Source organism: Coregonus clupeaformis, chromosome 7 (genome assembly GCF_020615455.1).
Source record: "Coregonus clupeaformis isolate EN_2021a chromosome 7, ASM2061545v1, whole genome shotgun sequence".
Lineage (NCBI taxonomy): Eukaryota > Metazoa > Chordata > Actinopteri > Salmoniformes > Salmonidae > Coregonus > Coregonus clupeaformis.
The window spans coordinates 40071237-40096022 of NC_059198.1; the positions used below are offsets into that span (position 1 = coordinate 40071237).

Here is a 24786-nt window from a genome sequence, read left to right on the forward strand (position 1 = left end):
CATGCTCTTTGAAAGATTTTCATCCCTCTCGACAGACGGTTTGAAAGATTATAACCAGTAGGTGTTTATGATGTAACATGTCCGCTGTTTGATGTGTGGAGGCTTATGAAATGTGTGTAATGGCACAGTCTCTCTTTCTCACACATACTGCCTGTTATGGTAGAGAACCACAATGGATGGGGATTGCCTTTGGCAACAGTGAAGACAATGCAGTGTGAAAGTTATCCTGCAGCCATGTTGGGTTGGAATAATACATCTCAAACGTCTAATCTAAAACAGACCGAGAAACCAACTACAATTGGATGCTCGAGACCATTCAATGAAAACCCCTTTGTTGATGTGCCATTGTGGCAAATGCAATGTTAATACACCACAGATTTTACATTTTACTTTAATCATAGCCCCAGTGTTTTAAAGGAAGTTCAATCCATTGTTAGACGACAATAGACGTACAACTGAAGTTCGGCTCTAAGTTTGATTGTAAAATTATAAAATGTCAGGCACCGCCATATGTGAGCATATTCAATCACTTTTTGACATCATCCCTTTTGATTTAAACAAAACTTTCCATAAATGTTTGCACATGAAGAAGTGGTCAGAAAGTTACTTTTTGGCCAGCCGCGACCGGGAGACCCATGGGGCAGCGCACAATTGGCCCAGCGCCGTCCAGGGTAGGGGAGGGTTTGACCGGCAGGGATGTTCTTGTCCCATCGCGCACTAGTGACACATGTGGCGGGCCGGACGCAGTGCACGCTGACTCGGTCACCAGGTGTACAGTGTTTCCTCCGGCACATTGGTGCGGCTGGCTTCCGGGTTAAGCAGGCACTGTGTCAAGAAGCAGTGCGGCTCGGTTGGGTTGTGTTTCGGAGGACGCACGACTCTCGACATTCGCCTCTCCCGTGTCCGTACGGGAGTTGCAGCGATGGGACAAGACTGTAACTACCAATTGGATATCACGAAATTGGGGAAAAAAAGGGGGTAAACCAAAAAGAAATAAAAAATAAACATCTTTGGCCCTGAATGCCAAAACATGCAGGTGCTCAAAGTTGACCCATTTTGCATACCCCACCATACCATGAGACATCCATGTCTTCATCACTGGAAAATATAAACCGTTGAGTTTGATATAATTTTAAAGCTTACAAACAGTGTCAAACTATTTTATTATTTTTAAACCTTTAACATCAATTATCAAAAAAACTTGTTAAAAAAATCCTATTCGCTTATGTGGTAGCTTAGACCCTATTTCACATCATCTGAGGTTTTTGTGTTGTGCCCACCATCGGTTGTGACAGAACATGCTCCTAAATACAGGGTGGGTGTCATTTCAATCATATAAATAGAGTTCATAGAATGGACCTATCCCTTCAGACCACTGCAATTTAGCTGGTACACCATTGACATTTAAATTGAATATCAATTTTTACTTCTAATTACTACCACAAAGATGGGCGCAGGTCCACCCACCGTTGAATGTCAACTTAAATGGTCATGTATATTCTATGATCTATATTTCTATGATTTCAATAGGTTTCCTATGGAAGCGTGACATTATAATTTAAAACAACAGATATTCCCATTCAAGTCAACATTATTGGAAGTGTGGACCTCTAACAATCTTTGTGCTACCATTTGAAAGTTTAAATTTAAATGTAATTCCCATTTTAGTACATTTATCAGCCAAAACACAACACCCACCCTGTATTGAAGAGCATGTTGTGTCTCAACCGATGGCGGGCACAACACATAAAACACAAAAATAGGGTCTAAGCTACAACATATGCGAATATGGGAAAAAAAGTTTTTAGATAATTGATGTAAAAGGATAAACAATTAAAACATTTGTAAAAACTTTTTTTAAAATAATAAAATAGTTTAACAACCCTGTTTGTAAGCTTTTAAATTATATCAATCTCAACCGTTCATATTTTCCAGTGATGAAGACATGGATGTCTCACGGTATGGTGTGATATGCAAAATGGGTCAACTTTGAGCACCTTTATCTCATGAATGTTTTGGCATTCATGTCCAGAAAGTAACTTTCTGAGCACGTCTACAATCGGCCAATACGTATGGAAGGTTTTGTTCAAATTAAAAGGGGTGCTGTCAAAAAGTGATTGAATTTAAATAGATTTTCCCAGCATCAATATTTGATTCATAACATAATGTAACATCATTAAATGTGGAAGTCACACTCTCTCCGTGACAGATACAGTTTACCTGAGTGTCCATATTAGCATCACAACTGCGTCTGAGTCACAAGGCATTGGTGTCAGAAGTGGGATCATTAATGCTACACTCTTAGAAAAAAAGGTGCTATCTAGAACCTAAAATTGTTCTTTGGCTATCCCCATCGGAGAACCCTTTGAAGAACCATTTTTGGTTCCAGGTAGATCCCTTTTAGGTTCCATGTAGAACCCTTTCCACAGAGGGTTCTACATGGAACCCAAAAGGGTTCTACTTGGAACCAAAAAGGGTTATCCTATGGGGACAGCCAAATAACCTTTTTGGAACCCTTTTTTCTAATAGTGTAATAGAAAGATGGAAGTGGCCCTTTGGGAGTTTACAGGACTGTGTTCCTGCTCTGTGTCAAGGGCCTGACAGCTGCACAGTTAGTGGCTGACACTCAGCTAAGGCACTCACACTTTGAGCTAGTGTCACTGCCTGTCTTGGATAAGGTTTGAGGTAAATGGAAGGCATCAATTTGTCAGCTTCATTTGAAAACTTGCTTAGAGTTATGTTTCCATAGTAAGGAATATTACATGTACATGTTTGTTTTGATGAAACCCTGCACAACGTCTTGTTTTGATCCGCCATGAACTGAGTGGGCTCTTCTGCTTCCTGGTTAGATGCTGTGTTGTACTAATCGACTGAACAGGCTGAAGCATTTCTATTCTGAGGTTTCTTCTCTGGTCACTTTCCCCCTGCTTCATGATACTTTTGCCTACAACACATCTAGACCTCTGCAACCTCCCCTAATAACTCCTATCAACATCTCTAAGCAGCCTGTTAAATCAGCAGCGTACCACACTGCATCCCAACTGCCGGTCCTGGTTGATCCCTGGATGGGATACCAGATGCTGCTGGAAGTGGTGTTGGAGGGCCAGTAGGAGGCACTCTTTCCTCTGATCTAAAAAAATAAATAACCCAGGGCAGTGATTGGGGACATTGCCCTGTGTAGGGTGCTGTCTTTCAGATGGGATGTTAAATGGGTGTCACTAAATGGGTGTCACTAAAGAACCCATGGCACTTATTGTAAGAGTAGGGGTGTTAACCCTGGTGTCCTTGCTAAATTCCCAATCTGGCACTCATACCATCATAGCTACCTAATCATCCCCTGTAACTATTCCTCAGGTTGTTGCTGTAAATGAGAATGTATTCTCAGTCAACTTACTGGGTGAAATAAAAAAATCAGCTGTCAAACCAGACAATCATTTCTAGGTGTTCAGCTCTGTTTTATGCATCCCATTTTACTTTTGCTTTGCCGGCATTGAGCTCACCGTGTGTTTACGTTGGTCCACACATGACGGACGGCCACCGGGCTGCCAAAAATATCACTGGGACATTACTGGCCCTTGGCAGCGGAGAAGCCTGTAATACAGTACTGTATTAGGAGTAATGGAGGTGGCCTGTCTATTAGGATGCAGGCCTATTAGGATGGGACCAGACAGGATAAGATGATTGAACCATCAACCCTATAACTGGGCTGTGGGGTCTCCACTCGGTTGATGACTGCTAATAGTTGGTTGCGAGTGTTTATAGGTCTGTGATGTATGGAATAGGATTTGGTTGAATCAATTTTAGTTTAAAGTATGGCCTAACTAATGATATGAGATAATGTTGCAATAAAATTGTTAGTTGACGTCCTTGTGGAGTTGAAATTTGTCTAATGCTCTAGTTACCATTGAACACTAGTAAAACCAGAATACAACCAGGAAGTAGATAATGGTGTAAAGTACTTAAGTAAAAATACTTTAAAGTACTACTTAAGTTGTTTTTTGTACTTTAATTTACTATGTATATTTTTGACAACTTTTACTTTTTACTCTACTACATTCCTAAAGAAAATAATTTACTTTTTACTCCATACATTTTCCCTGACACTCAAAAGTATGCGTTACATTTCGAATGCTTAGCAGGACAGGAAAATGGTCCAATTCACGCACTTATCAAGAGAACATGGTCATCCATACTGCCTCTGATATGGCGGACTCACTAAACACAAATGCTTTGTTTGTAAATTTTGTCTGAGTGTTGGAGTGTGCCCCTGGCTATCCGTAAATAAAAAAAGCAAGACAATTGTGCCGTTTGGTTTGCTTAATATAAGGAATATGAAATGATTTATGCTTATACTTTTACTTTTGATACTTAAGTATATTTTAGCAATAACATTTACTTTTGATACTTAAGTATATTTAAAACCAAATACTTTTAGACTTTTACTCAAGTAGTATTTTTCTGGGTGACTTTCACTTTTACTTGAGTCATATTCTATTAAGCTATCTTTACTTTTATTCGAGTATGACAGTTGGGCACTTTTTCCACCACTGGAAGTAGCCTAGTCATCACTACTACTATGTAACTTGTGTTAGCTATGTAGTGAATCTGAAGTATACACTTGAATGACCTCAGTATCTGAGAAACTTAGATGATCATGTTTCTCTCTCTTTCAGGCCACACAGGGCGCCTGCTTAAGTCCCTGTGCTTCACCAGTATGGCCTTCCTGCTTCTGCACATCATCTATCAGGTCACCATCAACAGTCTGCTAGCAGGAGACAACATAGAACCCAACTTCAACTGTGAGTACCAACCTTCTCTACTACACTACCAGCACAGTCAGGTCTACCTCGTTTACACACACGTGCAGGAATGTACACACACGTACCCACACACACACACACACACACACACACACACACACACACACACACACACACACACACATAACTGTCTCACACCTGACCCTTAACATCAGCCATAACATGAGATCCTTTCCCAAAGGATTGCTAAGGGTTGAACATTTTTATTAACCAGGAATACAGTATTAATGCCACTGGTGGCTATTTGCTGGTTCCAAATGGATTGATCGGATTTAGATGTCGATATGCTGTATATCCCTCATTGATATACAGTACTTGGAATACAGCAGTACCTACGTGAAAAAGGGGTGAGGTCTGTGATAGCCACCCCAGTAAGTGGCACCTGGGCCGGCTGGGGCTCTGGGTGGGGGTGAGTGGAGGTCACAGCCCAGCCCACGCCTGGATCAGGTTACCCACTGGCCCCGACACCAGGGTGTTCAGACCAGAACCCGAGACCCGGCCTGGGCCGTGGCCCAACACAGGCCTCGCTGCTGCTGCTGCTGCAAACTACTGGCACAACTCTCCCTGAGTAGCAATATATGCCACAACATCTGCACTCAAGATGGGGATAAACATAATGAAAAGAAAAAACTCCCTCACGCCCATGCTGCCCTGACAGAAGTGCACTCAAACCCCCACTGGACATTCAGAGTGAAGGTCGTCTGTCTCACATGTGTAGAGTACAATCATAAAAATGTGAAATTGACGGGCGGGGTCTTCAAGTTGCATAAAGAGCCCTTGAAACGCCAGTCTGGACTCGTTCCCAGTGTCAGCGTGCATGGTGTTATGTCAAAAGATGGAACGAAAACAATCGATCAAGGAACTTCAGCGATTCACCACGTTTTGAAAAACCAGAGCGAGTGTAACTTTGTGTGCGATGTGTAAATAGGCTAGTTCTTTGATAAAAGGTTGGAACTATATATCAACTGTAAACCCCATCTAGACAGGACAATGCTGTGCTGTTGTAAACGGCTGCGTTAACAGCCTTTTTTCCCGGGACAATTCCAAAATGATGAAAATACGCTGCCAAAAGTTACGGCAATGCTGGAGTCAGTTAAATGATAGTGGACACTATAGACAGTGCTCTTGGGTAAATAATAGTGGACACTATAGACAGTACTCTTGGGTAAATAATAGTGGACACTATAGACAGTACTCTTGGGTAAATAATAGTGGACACTATAGACAGTGCTCTTGGGTAAATAATAGTGGACACTATAGACGGTGCTCTTGGGTAAATAATAGTGGACACTATAGACGGTGCTCTTGGGTGTGATATCAAATAGAACAATTACGCAAAATCTGCTCAGTGCAATTCATTGTGAAGTCTTGACTACACTTGCCCGAGCAATTAATTAATTTCAGTAATTCTAAAGCGGAAATCAATCCAAGCTCTGAAGAAATAGGAGTATTTTTACTAGAGCCATTTAAAATACCATTTGTTAAGGATTAGAATTGAATGACCCTTTTTTGTTGCTTTGACACATTTCGATAGAAACCTAACCCTGCAGGTAAGGCGGTGCCAAAGACAACATTTGGCAATGGTCACAGGACAGAGAGAGCTCGGGCTTGAGACCTGTTTGAGACATGCCATCTGTACTGTAACTAATGACATAGGCTCAGAGCTATTCACTAACCTACTGTATACCCTTTACGTTTACGCTCCAAAGCCCTATGAAAGTCCACACATGTTTCTCACAGGTGTTGCGTACTATTTATGTAAGCCGTATGGACACCATATGTACTGGCCCTTCCAATCCTTATGTACTGGCCCTTCCAATCCTAATGTACTGGCCCTTCCCATCCTTATGTGCTGGCCCTTCCAACCCTTATGTAATGGCCCTTCCAATCCTTATGTACTGGCCCTTCCATCCCTTATGTACTAGCCCTTCCAATCCTTATGTACTGGCCCTTCCAATCCTTATGTAATGGCCCTTCCAATCTTTATGTACTGGTCCTTCCAATCCTTATGTACTGGCCCTTCCCTTCCATGCCTTATGTACTAGCCCTTCCAATCCTTATGTACTGGCCCTTCCAATGATTATGTACTGGCCCTTCCATTCCTTATGTACTGGCCCTTCCCTTCCAATCCTTATGTGCTGGCCCTTCCAATCCTTTTGTACTGGCCCTTGCCAATCCTTATGTACTGGCCCACTGAAACACTCACTCAATTGTCTCAAGGCTTATAAATCCTTCTTTAACCTGTCTCCTACCCTTCATCTACACTAATTGAAGTGGATTTAACAAGTAACATCAATAAGGGATCATAGCTTTCACAAGGATTCACCTGGTCAGTCTATGTCATGGAAAAAGCAGGTGTTCTTAATGTTTTGTACACTCAGTGTATGTTCCACTGTATCTAAGTAGTGAGGGGAACCGGTGCCATCATATGGGGCTTTAAAACAAACTTTTTATTGCACATTTCAAGTATTTCGCACCACGGTTTATCACGAGGGTCGGCATTCCTACTTTTATTGCTATTCATAGCTAGCTGTTGAGTCTACTATTTCATAGTGTGTCACGGGATCTCACATCTGTTTACTGCTGACAGGAGAACCTTACAATGATCCTGGTTGGTTGGGGATGTACTGCGCTGTATTGAGTTGCAAAGGAGATAGCGTCCATCAAATTCACACTTTGCTAATCTTGCACTGCGGAAAGGGGAGTTTCATATGATCTTGTCACGATTACATAATTTTTAGGCATTTTCTTGGTTCTGTAACATGTATTATTGCGATGCAAGTTTTCCAAAGTGCGGATTTGGTTGAATTCCAGCCTTTCAATTTAGCTATGTGAGATGTGAGAAATGCCCATATTAACTTTAACTTCTGACAGCATTTGATGCACTGTATTATGTTTAGTACCCCTGTTAGTAACCACCTATGACATCACAGCGCTAGCTAGGTGGGAAGCCAAGCCCAATCAATAAGCACTCCTTCACACAGGGAAGGTTATCTGATTGTCCAACAGTCAACACAATTTCCTTTGTTTCTATATTCACCCCAGGTCCAAGGGGCCTTTGAGTGTGTCATGGCGGTGTGTGTATGGTACTGTAAGGAGACTTGAAGGGGGAGGGGTAACACAAGATACTAATAGAACTTTAGGAACATTTCACTTATCACCCTCTCTACTCAGTCCAGAGCCTCTTGGGTGACATATCCTCACTGCATCCCGACGTGAGGTTGGTGCATTTTTTTGGCTGTGCCAAAGAATGACGTCTTCCTCTCAGCGATGGCTGTTGGCAGGGGATAAATCTCAATCTCCACCTTCATAATATGCTCGCTGCAAATGCTGCCGCAGCTGGTGCGGCCCTCAGAGCGCAGAGTGAATTTCAGAAGCGAGGTAGGGAGCGAAAACAAGCGGTCCTTCTGTGGAGGCAACCTGTGGTGAGGGCAGAGATGAAAGAGGGATGAACAATTACCCTGGCTGCTAAGAGAGAGAGAGAGAGAGAGAGAGAGAGAGAGAGAGAGAGAGAGAGAGAGAGAGAGAGAGAGAGAGAGAGGGCTGCTATGTGAAGACAGAAATGGCCCAATTACTGGGAGTATACAGTACATATACTGTACAACTGAGATAGTGTAGTTTACACAACTGCCCTTGTAGTGTGAGGTAAGATGAAAGTAGTGTGATGCATCCAGTCAATACTTCTACTGTAACTACATTTCTAGTAGGCCTATACTAAATCCTCCCTTGAGAAAGCCAAAATGTGGGGTAGGTCAAGTTGATTTCAATAAGTGACTTTGAAACACTAAACAAGCCTATTTTATTGCGTCCAACCATTCTCTTTATTACCGTTCAACTTTACTAGTAGAAATAGTATTTGAAATAGTATAAACTTGGAGTGTAGCAGGCAGTAGGTACAGTATAAAGAGTGCTTTTGGAACTGTATGTATACTGTGTAGGCGTCTCTGTCCTCTCTCTGTGTGCCTTGTCTGCATTAATAGGCCTTTGTTTTGTGTGCGGACGCCAGCAGCAATACTTTTTCATCTATCACCACATTGAAGAGCTGCCAGCAAAAATAACAAATGTCCAAAACATGACTCCTATTTTCTTGTTTTGTGTTTGTCGTCAATAGCTCTGCGTCTTCTGCGATAAGAATCATCTTCCCCAGGATGCGCAGCCCAATTGACACTAAAAATACATATAACACCATGGCCCACATTTCATATGTACGCAGGCAGCAGCACAGACGGCTTACAAAGGAGAGGATACAACTTTCAATTTCCAGTAGCTACTAATGTAAACACTCTGTCAACCCCCATAACAACGTTGTAGACGTGTCCCACGGTAGGCTGTGTGGAGGTTGGAGGTGAAAGACATCTCTCAGAGCTTCAGTCGAATCTTCTCTGTCTGCATTTCACCCCTTGTCACGACTAATAACCAGAGAAGAATAGTGAAATCTTCTAAACATCTTGTTTCAAATGATCGACTAAGCGGCCTCAGCCTTGCCTTGAGTGGGCCCCTCGGTTTTGCCCTCTATTGACTTAGCCTAACTAGGATGTGTGCTTGGTCAGTCAGCGAGCAAGCGGCAGCCATGTTTGCCAGGTGTACGTCCGTCTGTTTGTCAGACTGTCCAGTGCTTGATTTGGGCAGGAGCTCACCGGAGCTGAGTACCGGCACCTCCATTTTTCTACTGCTTGAGCTCCTGTTCCTCTAATAGAATATTATCTCAGAGGTATTGTGGAGCTCCTGCACCTAAATATAAACAGTACTGGCACCCAAAATGAATACCGGCACCTATTTCAGTCCAAGCCAAGTACTGAGTCCAACAGAATAAGAGAAGTAAAGGTTAGGATGAGGTCATTAATAAGAGACTTCCAGGAAGGAAGAGGCCTTTATGTTTTACGTCCTCCTCCACTGCCATAAATACACTAAAACCCTATGTCTGTTCCTCTACCAAAACGCTATTAGCTCTTAGTCCAGTAGCTTAAATATCCACAGAGGACCTCTGTCTAAGATATCCCCCCCCCCAATAACTTGACTGCAATTGCAATTGAATCCCACAATGCACATAAACTGAAAGCATTTCGTTGTTTTTCTTTAAAGGAATTTCTATGGTAATTTGCAGGTTTTTACAAGGTGTCTCAACCGCAGTTTGTTTACATTGTCAAAGCATTGTGGGGGCATGTAAAAGTCTGGTTTGGTAGATTTCTATGATGTTCAGTAAGACTTTTAGGCTGTTTTGTGCCTAGTTTTCCCCGAACAGCAATCATCTGTAGAATAACCCATGTTCAGCCATATGAAAACATTCACCTCCCTCTCAGGAAACCACTGTTTTCTTTTCTGCCGGTGGAGTTGAGGGATTGTTTTTAGACTGTCTTTGCCACAGGTGTTTCTGAATTGCTCACTGTTATTTCGGAACAAAAATGAACTGTTACAAGCTATCTCAAAAGAACACATCGCAAATAAAACTCACTGCTTTTCACCTATCTCCCTTAACACGTCACAATCTGAGGATTTTCCTGGGTATTGGCATTTCTATTTTAGGGTCCTTTTGTGCTTCCTTGTCCTTCCTACCTTCCTTGTTTCCTTCCTATCTCCCGTTGCTGTATATGGAAACACTGGAGCCCACATTTTCACAATTTTATTGGCTACCTCCTTTGAGCTAACCATATGACCTAAAGCCCAGGTGACTTCCACCATTTCTAAGACCCTGACAGCATAGAGAGATAGAGAGAGAAAGGCTAAGGGGAAGTAGCAGTGAATCTGTGCTATACTCACTATGTACAGTAATCAGTGTTAGGTTAATCCAGGTATGTAGCGTGATCTAAGCAGGGGCGTTGTATCGCTGTTGACAGACAAATGTTATAATTACTACTTCTGAAGCTTAGCTGATCCATCAGTCTGTTTGATGGGTAGCTTGTGTCTAATTGAAGTGCTTTTCTCCCAGTGATATCCAGGTGGGATTACCCAAACCGCACTATAGCCTAGATGTGGCTTTTTTTTCTAGACAGGTTGCTGTGTCGGCTATTCTAATCGCCACCGTACAGTATACAGTGGGGAAAAAAAGTATTTAGTCAGCCACCAATTGTGCAAGTTCTCCCACTTAAAAAGATGAGAGAGGCCTGTAATTTTCATCATAGGTACACGTCAACTATGACAGACAAATTGAGAAAAAACAATCCAGAAAATCACATTGTAGGATTTGTTATGAATTTATTTGCAAATTATGGTGGAAAATAAGTATTTGGTCACCTACAAACAAGCAAGATTTCTGGCTCTCACAGACCTGTAACTTCTTCTTTAAGAGGCTCCTCTGTCCTCCACTCGTTACCTGTATTAATGGCACCTGTTTGAACTTGTTATCAGTATAAAAGACACCTGTCCACAACTTCAAACAGTCACACTCCAAACTCCACTATGGCCAAGACCAAAGAGCTGTCAAAAGACACAAGAAACAAAATTGTAGACCTGCACCAGGCTGGGAAGACTGAATCTGCAATAGGTAAGCAGCTTGGTTTGAAGAAATCAACTGTGGGAGCAATTATTAGGAAATGGAAGACATACAAGACCACTGATAATCTCCCTCGATCTGGGGCGCCACGCAAGATCTCACCCCGTGGGGTCAAAATGATCACAAGAACAGTGAGCAAAAATCCCAGAACCACACGGGGGGACCTAGTGAATGACCTGCAGAGAGCTGGGACCAAAGTAACAAAGCCTACCATCAGTAACACACTATGCCGCCAGGGACTCAAATCCTGCAGTGAAGACGTGTCCCCCTGCTTAAGCCAGTACATGTCCAGGCCCGTCTGAAGTTTGCGAGAGTGCATTTGGATGATCCAGAAGAGGATTGGGAGAATGTCATATGGTCAGATGAAACCAAAATATAACTTTTTGGTAAAAACTCAACTCGTCGTGTTTGGAGGACAAAGAATGCTGAGTTGCATCCAAATAACACCATACCTACTGTGAAACATGGGGGTGGAAACATCATGCTTTGGGGCTGTTTTTCTGCAAAGGGACCAGGACGACTGATCCGTGTAAAGGAAAGAATGAATGGGGCCATGTATCGTGAGATTTTGAGTGAAAACCTCCTTCCATCAGCAAGGGCATTGAAGATGAAACGTGGCTGGGTCTTTCAGCATGACAATGATCCCAAACACACCGCCCGGGCAAAGAAGGAGTGGCTTCGTAAGAAGCATTTCAAGGTCCTGGAGTGGCCTAGCCAGTCTCCAGATCTCAACCCCATAGAAAATGTTTGGAGGGAGTTGAAAATCTGTGTTGCCCAGCGACAGCCCCAAAACATCACTGCTCTAGAGGAGATCTGCATGGAGGAATGGGCCAAAATACCAGCAACAGTGTGTGAAAACCTTGTGAAGACTTACAGAAAATGTTTGACCTGTGTCATTGCCAACAAAGGGTATATAACAAAGTATTGAGAAACTTTTGTTATTGAACAAATACTTATTTTCCACCATAATTTGCAAATAAATTCATTAAAAATTCTACAATGTGATTTTCTGGATTGTTTTTTCTCATTTTGTCTGTCATAGTTGACGTGTACCTATGGTGAAAATTACAGGCCTCTCTCATCTTTTTAAGTGGGAGAACTTGCACAATTGGTGGCTGACTAAATACTTTTTTTCCCCACTGTAAACTAGTGCATTAAATATGTACATATCAGCAATCAAAGGTAAAAGACTATGAAAGAAAATAATGGTCATGAATGGGAATTCAATTTCGGGATTTAAGTGGTAGACAAATCATTATTACAAAAAAATGCGCAGGTAACACAACTATAGTATGAGGCATGGTTTGGACATGGCTAGTGTATTTCATTGGCTACGGTTCATAACAAAAGTACCACATTATTGAGCTCCCTCATTTCCCGAGCCACTGCACCCATCAGCAGGGAGCTGCCAAACAGCTCCTGTAACCACAACATATCCATCTTTCTTTCTCACACTTTCTCTCCTCCTCTTTCTCTCGCTCTGTCTCTCTTTCTCACACGTTCTCCTCTCTTTCTCTTTCTCACTTTCTCCCCTCTCTCTGACTCTTTCTCTCTCTCTCTCTCTCTCTCTCTCTCTCTCTCTCTCTCTCTCTCTCTCTCTCTCTCTCTCTCTCTCTCTCTCTCTCTCTCTCTCTCTCTCCTCTCTCTCTCTCTCTCTCTCTCTCTCCTCTCTCTCTCTCTCTCTCTCTCTCTCTCTCTCTCTCTCTCTCTCTCTCTCTCTCTCTCTCTCTCTCTCTCTCTCTGTCTCTCTCTCTCTCTCTCTCTCTGTCTCTCTCTCTCTCTCTCTCTGTCTCTCTCTCTTTCATGTAATGTGTAGGCCTAAACTGTAACTTTAGCTGCAGCTTACTAATGGAGAATGCTAAGAAAAGTAACACCAGTTGGTTTGCTGCCTGGGATATTAGCGGGCAGATCACCAGTGATACAAGTCAGTATTTGACCTCCATCCATGTCTGAGGACGTCAGGAGATGTTGTTGAAAACGGCCACTAGGGGCAACAGTGAGCGCTGTTACCTTCAAATAGGCTTTGGTTTTGCTAGGGCATTGTGGAAGGGGATGATGGATGGGCACAAGCATCTGCCTCTGGATCCGAAGGTTGCATGTTTGAATCCAGCAATATAAAGTTATTTTTGTTTTAAGCCTATCCCAAACCTTAACCCTTAATTTAACCATTCTGAGTTAATGCCTAACCTTAAGAATTCTGAGTTAATGCCTAAACTTAACCTTGGAACGATACAGAGAAGTAACCAAACACTTTGAAATGTGACGTTTGGAACAACTTTGAAATTTGACGTTTGAGAAACATGGATGAACCTCTAATTCTGACGTGAGACTGTGAGACAAACATTATGAGACAAATTTAGAGGTAATTTTTTACCAGAGCTTTGTAAGTAACTTTTTATCATTTTATATTGTAAATCCAAAGTTGGCCTATCCTGTCAGCCCAGTTTTACACGACTCCTACTATAAGCATCCAGAAATATAAACACACAAATCTAAAGCAGCGCAAGGCGCCACTCCGCATGACTCCTGTGACGGCTGGAGTTTTTCAGACGTTGAAAACCTGGACTCGCTACGTCAGCTTGAGTCAGACAACCTCCATGCATCGTAGTTAGAAAAACAGCTTGTTAAACACGCATGACATTTTCCCATGGCCCGGCATAAATCTGTGTCTGTAATATTGCATTAATGCGAGAATAAATTAATGTGGATATATGATCTTGGTTTGGCTGCACTTCATCATTGCAGTACATTGTGGTTGTAGCCTTCTCTCATAGACAATGTCCAGGCTGTATTATAACCATAAAATAACAGGCAGACGGGAGTGAGGGAGGAAGTGGAGAAGAAAAGGTGCACATGATGTAAGCGAGAAACTGACGTAAAGTAAACTGTCTATGAAACAAACGCGTGTGCCCCCTCCTCTTTATTGGCTTAGCCATGGCCTCTGCAAGGGAACAATATACAATGTGGAATCATTAAAGGAAATGCTCATGGTTCACTGTATAGCAGTCGATAGCAACACATACATTACTCATAGTATACTTCGCCATAGCACAGGTGCTGTATCCATCACAGGGAGAAACAAGCACTTGCTAGTAGCTGGCATCAAAACAGCTGAGCCAGGGAGGTTCATTTTGAGGATGATGACTAGAATGTTAGCTAGTCCCTCATAGTGTGTTTTAGAGAAATGGCTCAACTAAATTAGCATGTTATTACAAATTAGTTACTAATATGTAACTACCTGTTAATACAATGTTGTTACTTCAGTTGTTACTGTTCAGTTACATAGGTATAAGGGCAACTTAATACATAGGTATAAGGGCAACTTAAGGTAAAGTGTTACCAAGAAATGTATTATTGATAAATTCCTTTTTTAAACAGGTAGTGGTCATCATCAGTCATCCCAGTGGTGAACATGTCTTCTCATCCGAGTAGGGCCTATTAGCCAGGCAGTTAACGAGCTAATGACAGAGATAATTAGCCGCCTAAGCACTGACTCATTGATCTGTCGTTAGGGTAACTATCCTCAGATCAGCTGGGAGGGGAGCGGTCTGTTGGGAGTTGGCACTTGGCAGTAAGACAAATCCCAACTCTCGTCCAGAGGGGGGCCTCCACATACCTGGAAATGTCTCTGTAAACAAAAATCCCAGGAGCCTAAAGCCTTTCAAGAAAATTAGGTGTTTTGTTTTTCCCTGCATCGTTAAATCAACGTGTGGGCAGACAGCGGAGTTTTGTGTCATAAACACACAAAAGAGGGGGTAAAAGGGACGAGAGGAGAGAGGAGTCGTCGTCTGCCAAATGCATGACTCATGTGAGTCACAGGATGACAGCTAACTGTGCGAAGGAGGGCGTTCTAAGTGGCTGTCGAGGTGCCCGGCCGCCCCTGCGTGTGTGTGGTTTACCTTCGCTAACATATGGTTTAGATCTGTGTTACCTTCCTAAGGAGGGTCAGTGTGCATGTGAAACCATTGGATTCAAGGTTAAATTCTTCATGTAATCTGTATATCATTTGAAAGATCTGCCACATTGGTGTCAGAAGTGGGATTGCATCCCTGTGCAGACATAGAAAGTGTATCCAGTCAAAAATGGATTGGTACAACTTCAACTTTTCAGTGTATGCTAATGGTGCTCAGGTTGTCAACACTCCACGTTGAATGATGGGGAGGCTCTGCGGGATAAAAGAAAGTGCTTCATGTAAGCGTGCCATTTGGGCAGCCGCCATCTTAAGTCCACCTCAAGAGTTTGGAATAATGGTCCACTCTTTTGAGCAAGGATTTTGACATCTATATTTTGTGTTATTTTCAGGTTCAACATGGGAGAAGTCGGTTCGACAGCTGGGCTTGGAAAGGTAAGAGACCAATGCTTTTACATTAAATCAAACTAGGCATGATATACTGTATATAGCTCAGTTTGATTCCCATATACACTACCATTCAAAAGTTTGGGGTCACTTAAAAATGTCCTTGTTTTCGGAAGAAAAGCTATTTTTTTGTCCATTAAAACAACATCAAATTGATCAGAAATACAGTGTAGACATTGTTAATGTTGGAAACAGCTGATTTTTATGGAATATCTACGTAGACGTACAGAGGTCCATTATCAGCAACCATCAGTCCTGTGTTCCAATGGCACGTTGTGTTCACTAATCCAAGTTTATCATTTTAAAAGGCTAATTGATCATTAGAAAACCCTTTTGCAATTATGTTAGCACAGCTAAAAACTGTTGTGCTGATTAAAGAAGCAATAAAACTGGCCTTCTTGAGACTAGTTGAGTATCTGGAGCGTCAGCAATTATGGGTTCGATTACAGGCTAAAAATGGCCAGAAACAAAAAACTTTCTTCTGAAACTCGTCAGTCTATTCTTGTTCTGAGATGCGAGAAATTGCCTAGAAACTGAAGATTTCATACAACGCAGTGTACTACTCCCTTCACAGAACAGCGCAAACTGGCTCCAACCAGAATTCAAAGAGGAGTGGGAAGCCCCGGTGCACAACTGAGCAAGAGGACAAATACGTTTTTCTGCTAAATGGCATATTATTATATTATTATTAGTGTCTAGAGTTGCAAAGAAAAAGCCATATCTCAGACTGCCCATCTTAATCTTTTATTTTTATTGGCCAGTCTGAGATATGGCTTTTTCTTTGCAACTCTGCCTAGAAGGTCAGCATTCCGGAGTCGCTTCTTCACTGTTGACGTTGAGACTGGTGTTTTGTGGGTACTATTTAATGAAGCTGCCAGTTGAGGACCTGTGAGGCGTCTGTTTCTCAAACAACAGTTTTCAGCTGTGCTAACATAATTGCAAAAGGGTTTTCTAATGATCAATTAGCCTTTTAAAATGATAAACTTGGATTAGCAAACACAACGTGCCATTGGAACAAAGGACTGATGGTTGCTGATAATGGGCCTCTGTACGCCTATGTAGATATTCCATAAAAAATCAGCCGTTTCCAGCTACAATAGCCATTTACAACATTAACAATGTCTGCACTGTATTTCGGATCAATTTGATGTTATTTTAATGGAGAAAAATAATAGGTTTTCTTTCGAAAACAAGGACATTTCTAAGTGACCCCAAACTTTTGAACGGTAGTGTATATTTTCATGGTGTTTGTGTGGTAAAGTGGGAAGTATCCTCCCACACCCCACAGAGGACAACAAGAAGGTTTACGTGTTCTATTGTACGTCGCTAAAATCCATTCTATGGCATAGTGCCATAGTACTCAATACATTCAATTGAGCTCAACTCAATGATTACATTTCACCCAATACACCCAGTCATTTGGCAGACACTCAAATACACTAGAGCAAGTTAAAACGCAGCAGCCAAACAAAACAATCCAGGTTCCATTCTCATCTACTTTCACTGCCATTTAAACCACTCAGGTAGAGCGGCTTACAAATGAGTGTTTTCCCAAGTGAGTCATCCATAAGGTTTTTAATCAGGTCAATGCTCGCAAGGCTGCGGGGCAGGATGGTATTCCAGGGCGCGATCTCAGAGCATGCGCAGAACAGCTGTCGGGCATATTCACGGTTTTCATTTTCAACCTCTCCTTGTCCCAGTCTGTAATCCCCACGTCTCAAGCTGACCACCATCATTTCTGTTCCCATGAACTCTTAAGACTACCTGCCATAATGACCACTGCCCTGTAGCACATCTGTGATCATGAAGTGCTTTGAAAGGCTGGTTATGGTACACATCAACTCCATCATCCCAGACACCCTAAAGCAGGGGTGTCAAACTCATTCCATGGAGGGCCTAGTATCTGCTGCTTTTTGTTTTTTCCTTTCAATTAAGACCTAGACAACCAGGTGAGCTGGAGTGCAATCTTAATTGCACTCCACACTGTCCTCACACACCAAGATAACAGATTCTATCCCCAAACCATAATACTGCTAAATAGCTAACAAAATGGCTCCACAGACTATCTGCATTGACTGCAGAGTCATTTTAAACTGACTCTATGCACACTCTACACACTCATTCACACACACTCACACTGACACTCCAACACACACACAAACACACACATTTAATTTGTTCACACACACATTCATATTCACTCTACACACACGCTGCTACTCTGTTTATCACATATCCTGATTCCTAGTCAACTTACCCCTATACATATCTACCTATATCACTCCAGTATCACTGCACATTGTAAATATGCTATTGGCACTGACCCTGGAACTGACTCTGTATAAAGCTTACTGACCCTGGAACTGACTCTGTATATAGCTTACTGACCCTGGAACTGACCCTGTATATAGCTTACTGACCTGGAACTGACCCTGTATATACAGTGGCTTGCGAATGTATTCACCCCCCTTGGCATTTTTCCTATTTTGTTGCCTTACAACCTGGAATTAAAATGGATTTAGGGGGGGGTTGTATCATTTGATTTACACAACATGCCTACCACAAATATTTTTTCTTGTGAAACAAACAAGAAATAAGACAAAAAAACTGAAAACTTGAGCGTGTATAACTATTCACCCCCCCCAAAGTCAATATTTTGTAGAGCCACCTTTTGCAGCAATTACAGCTGCAAGTCTCTTGGGGTATGTCTCTATAAGCTTGGCACATCTAGCCACTGGGATTTTTGCCCATTCTTCAAGGCAAAACTGCTCCAGCTCCTTCAAGTTGGATGGGTTCCACTGGTGTACAGCAATCTTTAAGTCATACCACAGATTCTCAATTGGATTGAGGTCTGGGCTTTGACTAGGCCATTCTAAGACATTTAAATGTTTCCCCTTAAACCACTCGAGTGTTGCTTTAGCAGTATGCTTAGGGTCATTGTCCTGCTGGAAGGTGAACCTCCGTCTCAGTCTCAAATCTCTGGAAGACTGAAACAGGTTTCCCTCAAGAATGTCCCTGTATTTAGCGCCATCCATCATTCCTTCAATTCTGACCAGTTTCCCAGTCCCTGCCGATGGAAAAACATCCCCACAGCATGATGCTGCCACCCCCATGCTTCACTGTGGGGATGGTGTTCTCGGGGTGATGAGAGGTGTTGGGTTTGCGCCAGACATTTTCCTTGATGGCCAAAAAGCTCAATTTTGTCTCATCTGACCAGAGTACCTTCTTCCATATGTTTGGGGAGTCTCCCACATGGCTTTTGGCGAACACCAAACGTGTTTGTTTATTTTTTTCTTTAAGCAATGGCTATTTTCTGGCCACTCTTCCGTAAAGCCCAGCTCTGTGGAGTGTACGGCTTAAAGTGGTCCTATGGACAGATACTCCAATCTCCGCTGTGGAGCTTTGCAGCTCCTTCAGGGTTATCTTTGGTCTCTTTGTTGCCTCTCTGATTAATGCCCTCCTTGCCTGGTCCATGAGTTTTGGTGGGCGGCCCTCTCTTAGCAGGTTTGTTGTGGTGCCATATTCTTTCCATTTTTTAATAATGGATTTAATGGTGCTCCGTGGGATGTTCAAAGTTTCTGATATTTTTTTATAACCCAACCCTGATCTGTACTTCTCCCCAACTTTGTCCCTGACCTGTTTGGAGAGCTCCTTGGTCTTCATGGTGCCGCTTGCTTGGTGGTGCCCCTTGCTTAGTGGTGTTGCAGACTCTGGGGCCTTTCAGAACAGGTGTATATATATACTGAGATCATGTGACACTTAGATTGCACACAGGTGGACTTTATTTAACTAATTATGTGACTTCTGAAGGTGATTGGTTGCACCAGATCTTATTTAGGGGCTTCATAGCAAAGGGGGTGAATACATATGCACGCATCACTCTACAGTTAGTGAGTGCATACATTTTTCATACTGGCCCTCCGTGAGAATCAAACCCACAACCCTGGCGTTGCAAGCGCCATGCTCTACCAACTGAGCTATAGGAGGGACCGGAGTAGCTCAAACTGCACATGTTACCGTTACATAAATCTCCGACATGAGACGCCATCTTAACCGACTTCCTTGGCTTCAGATGCGGTATTGAGTCTTCACATAGAAATGAATAGTGTCGCTTGATCGATGGCTTTGTCAATTCATATATACAGTCATTGGATACATGCTTCATCCCCAGCTGTGGTTTGAAAGAAAGGCCAGCCGTAAAATAATAGACTCAACAAACCAGAGATGTTGTGTTTTTTCAAGTCTGCACCCTTACTACATTGTGTCATGACGGATTGAAGTGGCCGTTTATTTTCCCAGCATCGGCTGTTATGGTTGATGCGGCCACCGAGTTCATAGAAATTATGGTTGTATAACTGTCGCTCATATCCGTACAGCATGTGTGGCGTAAACATAGTAAATCGGCCCAGTCTTCTGCGCCGCGTCTGTGTGCTAGGCTAATTAGCAGAGCCATTACGGGGTTCCCGAGGTGATCCATAGCTACAGGTGCGGTGATGTCACCTTCCAAGCATTGGAAAGTGTTACTGCTTACTGGGTTAAAGCAACAGCCAATGGAGGAAAGAGCCAACCCGAATGTTTAGAGTCACAGTAATGCCACCACGAGGGAAGCTGCTGGCATTCCTCAGGTGTTGGATACAGTGATATTATTATTTTGTCTGGGAGGGAATTCCCAGCAAGGCTCATTGGGTGGTAACTATAACAGCCCTCTCCATGTCCCTCTCTGTCTGTCTGTCTGTCTGTCTGACTGTCTGTCTGTGTATGTCTGTGAAACTAGCAGGACAGAAAGATGGCTCGTCAGTATTTTGACTACTTCTGGTGACATATGGGGCTTAGCCTAATGGTCTTGTTGATATCATTTGGCAAATATGCCTGACCTTTTGCACACTAACAACAGATTTATAGCAGATATTTGCTCAACTTATGATGCCACACTGTAAACACAGTTCTCACAGGTGCAAGACATGTTTTTATAAATAGAGGAATTAAAGATAATGATAGATATTGGAACACCTCATTAGATTCGTTCTAGTACGTCATCATGCGGTAAAGTTAGAGTTAGAGGTAGTTTCACAAGCCAATGCTAACTAGCGTTAGCGCAATGACTGGAAGTCTATTGGTATCTACTAAAATGCTAGCAAATACCCATTGACGGGAAGTCTATGGGTATCTACTAGCATGCTAGCAGATACCCATGACTTCCAGTCATTGCGCTAACGCTAGTTAGCATTGGCTTGTGAAACTACCTCTAACTTCCTTCATACTGTACACAGAGACATAAAAATGGTACCCACTAGTTAATCTGACTCTGGGGAAGTAGATAATTGCTAAAATCCCGAAGTATCCCTTTAAGTTTAGGGTTAGGGTCAGGGTTAGGGTTAAGGGTTTGGTTAAGGTTAGGGTTAAGGTAAGGGTCAGTTTTAGGTTTAAAGTCAGTTTAAGCGTCAGCTGTGTCCTTGTAGTTTCTCCTGCTCTGGTCTCTCTCAACCCTGATGCTGCTGCTGCCACGGCACCTCTCCTCCTGTTGCATTGTGGGAGGCAGGTGAGTGACTGTGATGAATGTGTACCAGACAGGAGCCTGTGGAGGCAACTGAGTGATGGGTACTACTTACACCCAGCTCTGGAGTGGCCTGGCCCCCTAATGGAGCTCCAGTTTCACATGACATACAGCACTGGAAAGCAAGACTGAGAGCAACTGTAACGAGGGAGGACCATTACAGACAAAATAAGCTTCAGATGAATGTGACACTAGTGTCCTTTCCTGGAGACTTATCAAAGAGTCTTTGGGAAATCTACTTTTTTGTTTTATATATAAAAAAGGAATCAGAATGTCTGTGTTAGTGTTATTGTGTAGAAATGTTGTTAGTCACAATCTCAAGTGTATGAGGCCAGGTGTACATTTGTAAATCTTTATTTTCTTGACACTGGTTATTGGCCTAGCCTTCATTGACTACTAGTCTGTCATATTATTTTACGGCGAAGGAGTGTGTCTGAACTACAGTACTTTTATTTTCAACAGCTGCCGGTAGTTACGGCATTCCAGCTTTGCCCCCTTCTGACGGTGTGTCTCATACAGACACCTGTAATTTAACCTGGCTGGCTGGGAAGAGGGTGTGTGTGTGTGTGTGTGTGTGTGTGTGTGTGTGTGTGTGTGTGTGTGTGTGTATTTGGCAAGAGGCTGGGGCTTCGGTATGAGCCATGTACCTGGCTGGAGCCTATAGCCAACCAGCAGCATTAACAGTTTACGTAATATGTCTGTCTGTCTGTCTGTCTGTCTATGCTCTGTTATCAGCACCATACGTTAGTGTTAATCAAAATCAAATCAAATTGTATTTGTCACATGCGCCGAATACAACAGGTGTAGACCTTACCGTGAAATGCTTACTTACAAGCCCTTAACCAACAGTCAGACAGTAGCTGATTCGGAGGATAGGTAACATCACTGTCACGATCGTCGAACACAGAGGACCAAGGCGCAGCGTGGAATGCGAACATACTTTTATTTTAAATGATCACACGAACCAAACAACAAAACGATACGTGATGTCCTTGCAATAGACACTAACCAAACACGGAACAAGATCCCACAAACACTGTGGCAAAACAGGCTACCTAAGTATGGTTCCCAATCAGAGACAACAAGCAACAGCTGATTCACGTTGCCTCTGATTGAGAACCACACCGACCAACATAGAAACAAATGAACTAGATAAACAACCTAGCACACAAAACACATAGAAACAACCCACCCTGGCTCAACATAACAGAGTCCCAGAGCCAGGCCGTGACAATCACTGTCTATCACGTACTTTTCTGTGTAATAAAGACCTTTCTGTCAGGGTCAACATCAGTGTCTAGCATCCACATTTCTAGGTAAAAAAAGAAGAAAGCACAACCCTATATTTAAGTTAGACTTTTATGTATTTATTGTAACGCACAGTTGCTGTTGTGTTCCCCTCAGTAGAGTGAGATTAATTGGCTTGGAAGTTGGAAGCCTCTTATACAAACTGGGTCCTCTTGGCCAACGTTCAACCGTGTGACGTAACAGAGAGGGGAATAACAGAGTAGAATTTACCATCTCATTTCATATTTCATTGTTTATTTTCTTGGCAGTCGGTCAAGCTGGTCTACATAAATGGTTTGTTTTCTGCGGGAAAGATTTGTTACTAACAAATGTGTTCACTGGTTCCCATAGGAAATGTGTTGCCCCTAGAATAAGCACATGAGAATGGAGGTTTGTTGTGAGGGATGTACAGTGCCTTCAGAAAGTATTCAGACTTATTCCACATTTTGTTTTGTTACAGCCTGAATTCAAAATGGATAAAACATTTTCTTTCTCACCCATCTACAAGCAATGCCCATAATGACAAAGTGAAAACATGTTTAGACATTTTTGCAAATGTATTGAAAATGAAATACAGAAATATCTCATTTAAATAAGTATTCACACCCCTGAGTCAATACTTTGTAGAAGCACCTTTGGCGGCGATTACAGCTTTGAGTCGTCCTGGGTATGTCTGTATCAGCTTTGCACATCTGGATTTGGGGATTTTCTCCCATGCTCTGTTAAGTTAGATGGGGAGTGGCGGTGAACAGCAATCTTGAAGTCTTTGTACAGATTTTCAATGGAACTCAAGTCTGAAGCCATTCCAGCGTTGCTTTGGCTGTATGCTTGGGGTCATTGTCCTGTTGGAACATAAATCTTCGCCACAGTCTAAGGTTGTTTGCACTCTGAATCAGGTTCTCATTAAGGATTTGCCTGTATTTGGCTCCATTCATTGTTCCCTCTATCTGCTGAAAAGCATCCCCATAGCGTGATGCTGTCACCACAATGCTTCACGGCAGGGATGGTGTTAGACGGGTGATGAGCTGTGCCTGGTTTTCTCAAGTTAAATTTCTCTCTCATCAAACCACATAATATTTTGCCTTATGCTCTGAGTCTTTCACGTGCCTTTTTGCAAACTCCAGGCGTGCTGTCATGTGCCTTTTTCTTAGGAGTGGCTTCCGTCTGGCCACTCTCCCATAAAGCCCAGATTGGTGAAGTGCTGTAGAGTCTATTGTCCTTCTGGCAGGTTTCACCATTTCAGCCAAGGAATTCTGTAGTTCTGTCAGAGAGGTCATTGGGTTCTTGGTCACCTCCCTGATCAAGGTCTTTCCTGCCCGGTTGCTCAGTTTGGTCGGACAGCCAGCACTAGGCAGAGACTTGGTAGTTCCATTATCTTTTCATTTCCCAATGATGGAAACCACTGTGCTCTTGGAAACTTTCAACACTCTAGAAATTGTTTTATACCCTTCCCTAGATATTTACAGACTGCAATTGTGGGACCTTATATAGACAGGTGTGTTTCTTTCTAAATCATGCCCAAACAATTGAATTGGCCACAATTTTAGTGACTTCTCAAGGATGATCAAAAGGAAATTGGATGCACTTGAGCTCAACTTGGAGTGTCATAGCAAAGGGGTGTGAATACTTATGCATATTATATTTCTGTATTTCATTTTCAATACATTTGCAAAAATGTATAAAAACATGTTGTCACTTTGGGGTATTGTGTGTCAATGTGTAAAAAATAATAATATTTAATCCCTTTTGAATGCAGGCTGTAACACAACAAAATATGGAATAAGTCAAGGGGTATGAATACTTTCTGAAGGCACTGTATGTGTAAAGCAAGTGACCTCCGTCATGTGATCTCCATCGTCGCTTCAGGGCAGCAATTATGTCCTTCTCTATTCCTCTTTGGGAACCTCCTACCCATAATACCCATAACCATGTTTTGTGGTGGTTGGTGCATCGAGGTAAAAGTCACTTTCATTTCCTTTCACATGGAGATAAGTTTAGGATCATGTTCACAATCTGATGTTTGTGCATGTTAAGTCAAACTGGTCTTTTGTATCTTGTGTTATTTACTCTTGTTTCATTGTCTACAATGAAACAAGATTTCCTCTTTATCATATCGACATCCCCTCACTATTGTTCCGAGGGCAGCTGAGTATTGTGCAACATTTCTAGAATCCTATTCCCTGATAGAATCAAATTTAGAAGGAGATCTCTTACCCATATCTCCAGACGTGGTTTGATTTCGTAACGACTACTGTTTAGTCTGTGAAACAAGACGTTT

The 24786-nt window shown here is 42.4% G+C and overlaps 1 protein-coding gene across 1 annotated transcript in view; it reads left to right on the forward strand.

Annotated features, from left to right (window-relative positions):
• Nucleotides 1–24786, forward strand: part of LOC121568676 (piezo-type mechanosensitive ion channel component 2) — a 184177-nt gene that overhangs the window by 62104 nt on the left and 97287 nt on the right. The window contains exons 3-4 of the mRNA XM_041879080.1: nucleotides 4674–4799; nucleotides 15613–15655. Of these exons, the coding sequence (XP_041735014.1) occupies nucleotides 4674–4799; nucleotides 15613–15655 (169 nt within the window). The remainder of the gene's footprint in view (nucleotides 1–4673; nucleotides 4800–15612; nucleotides 15656–24786) is intronic.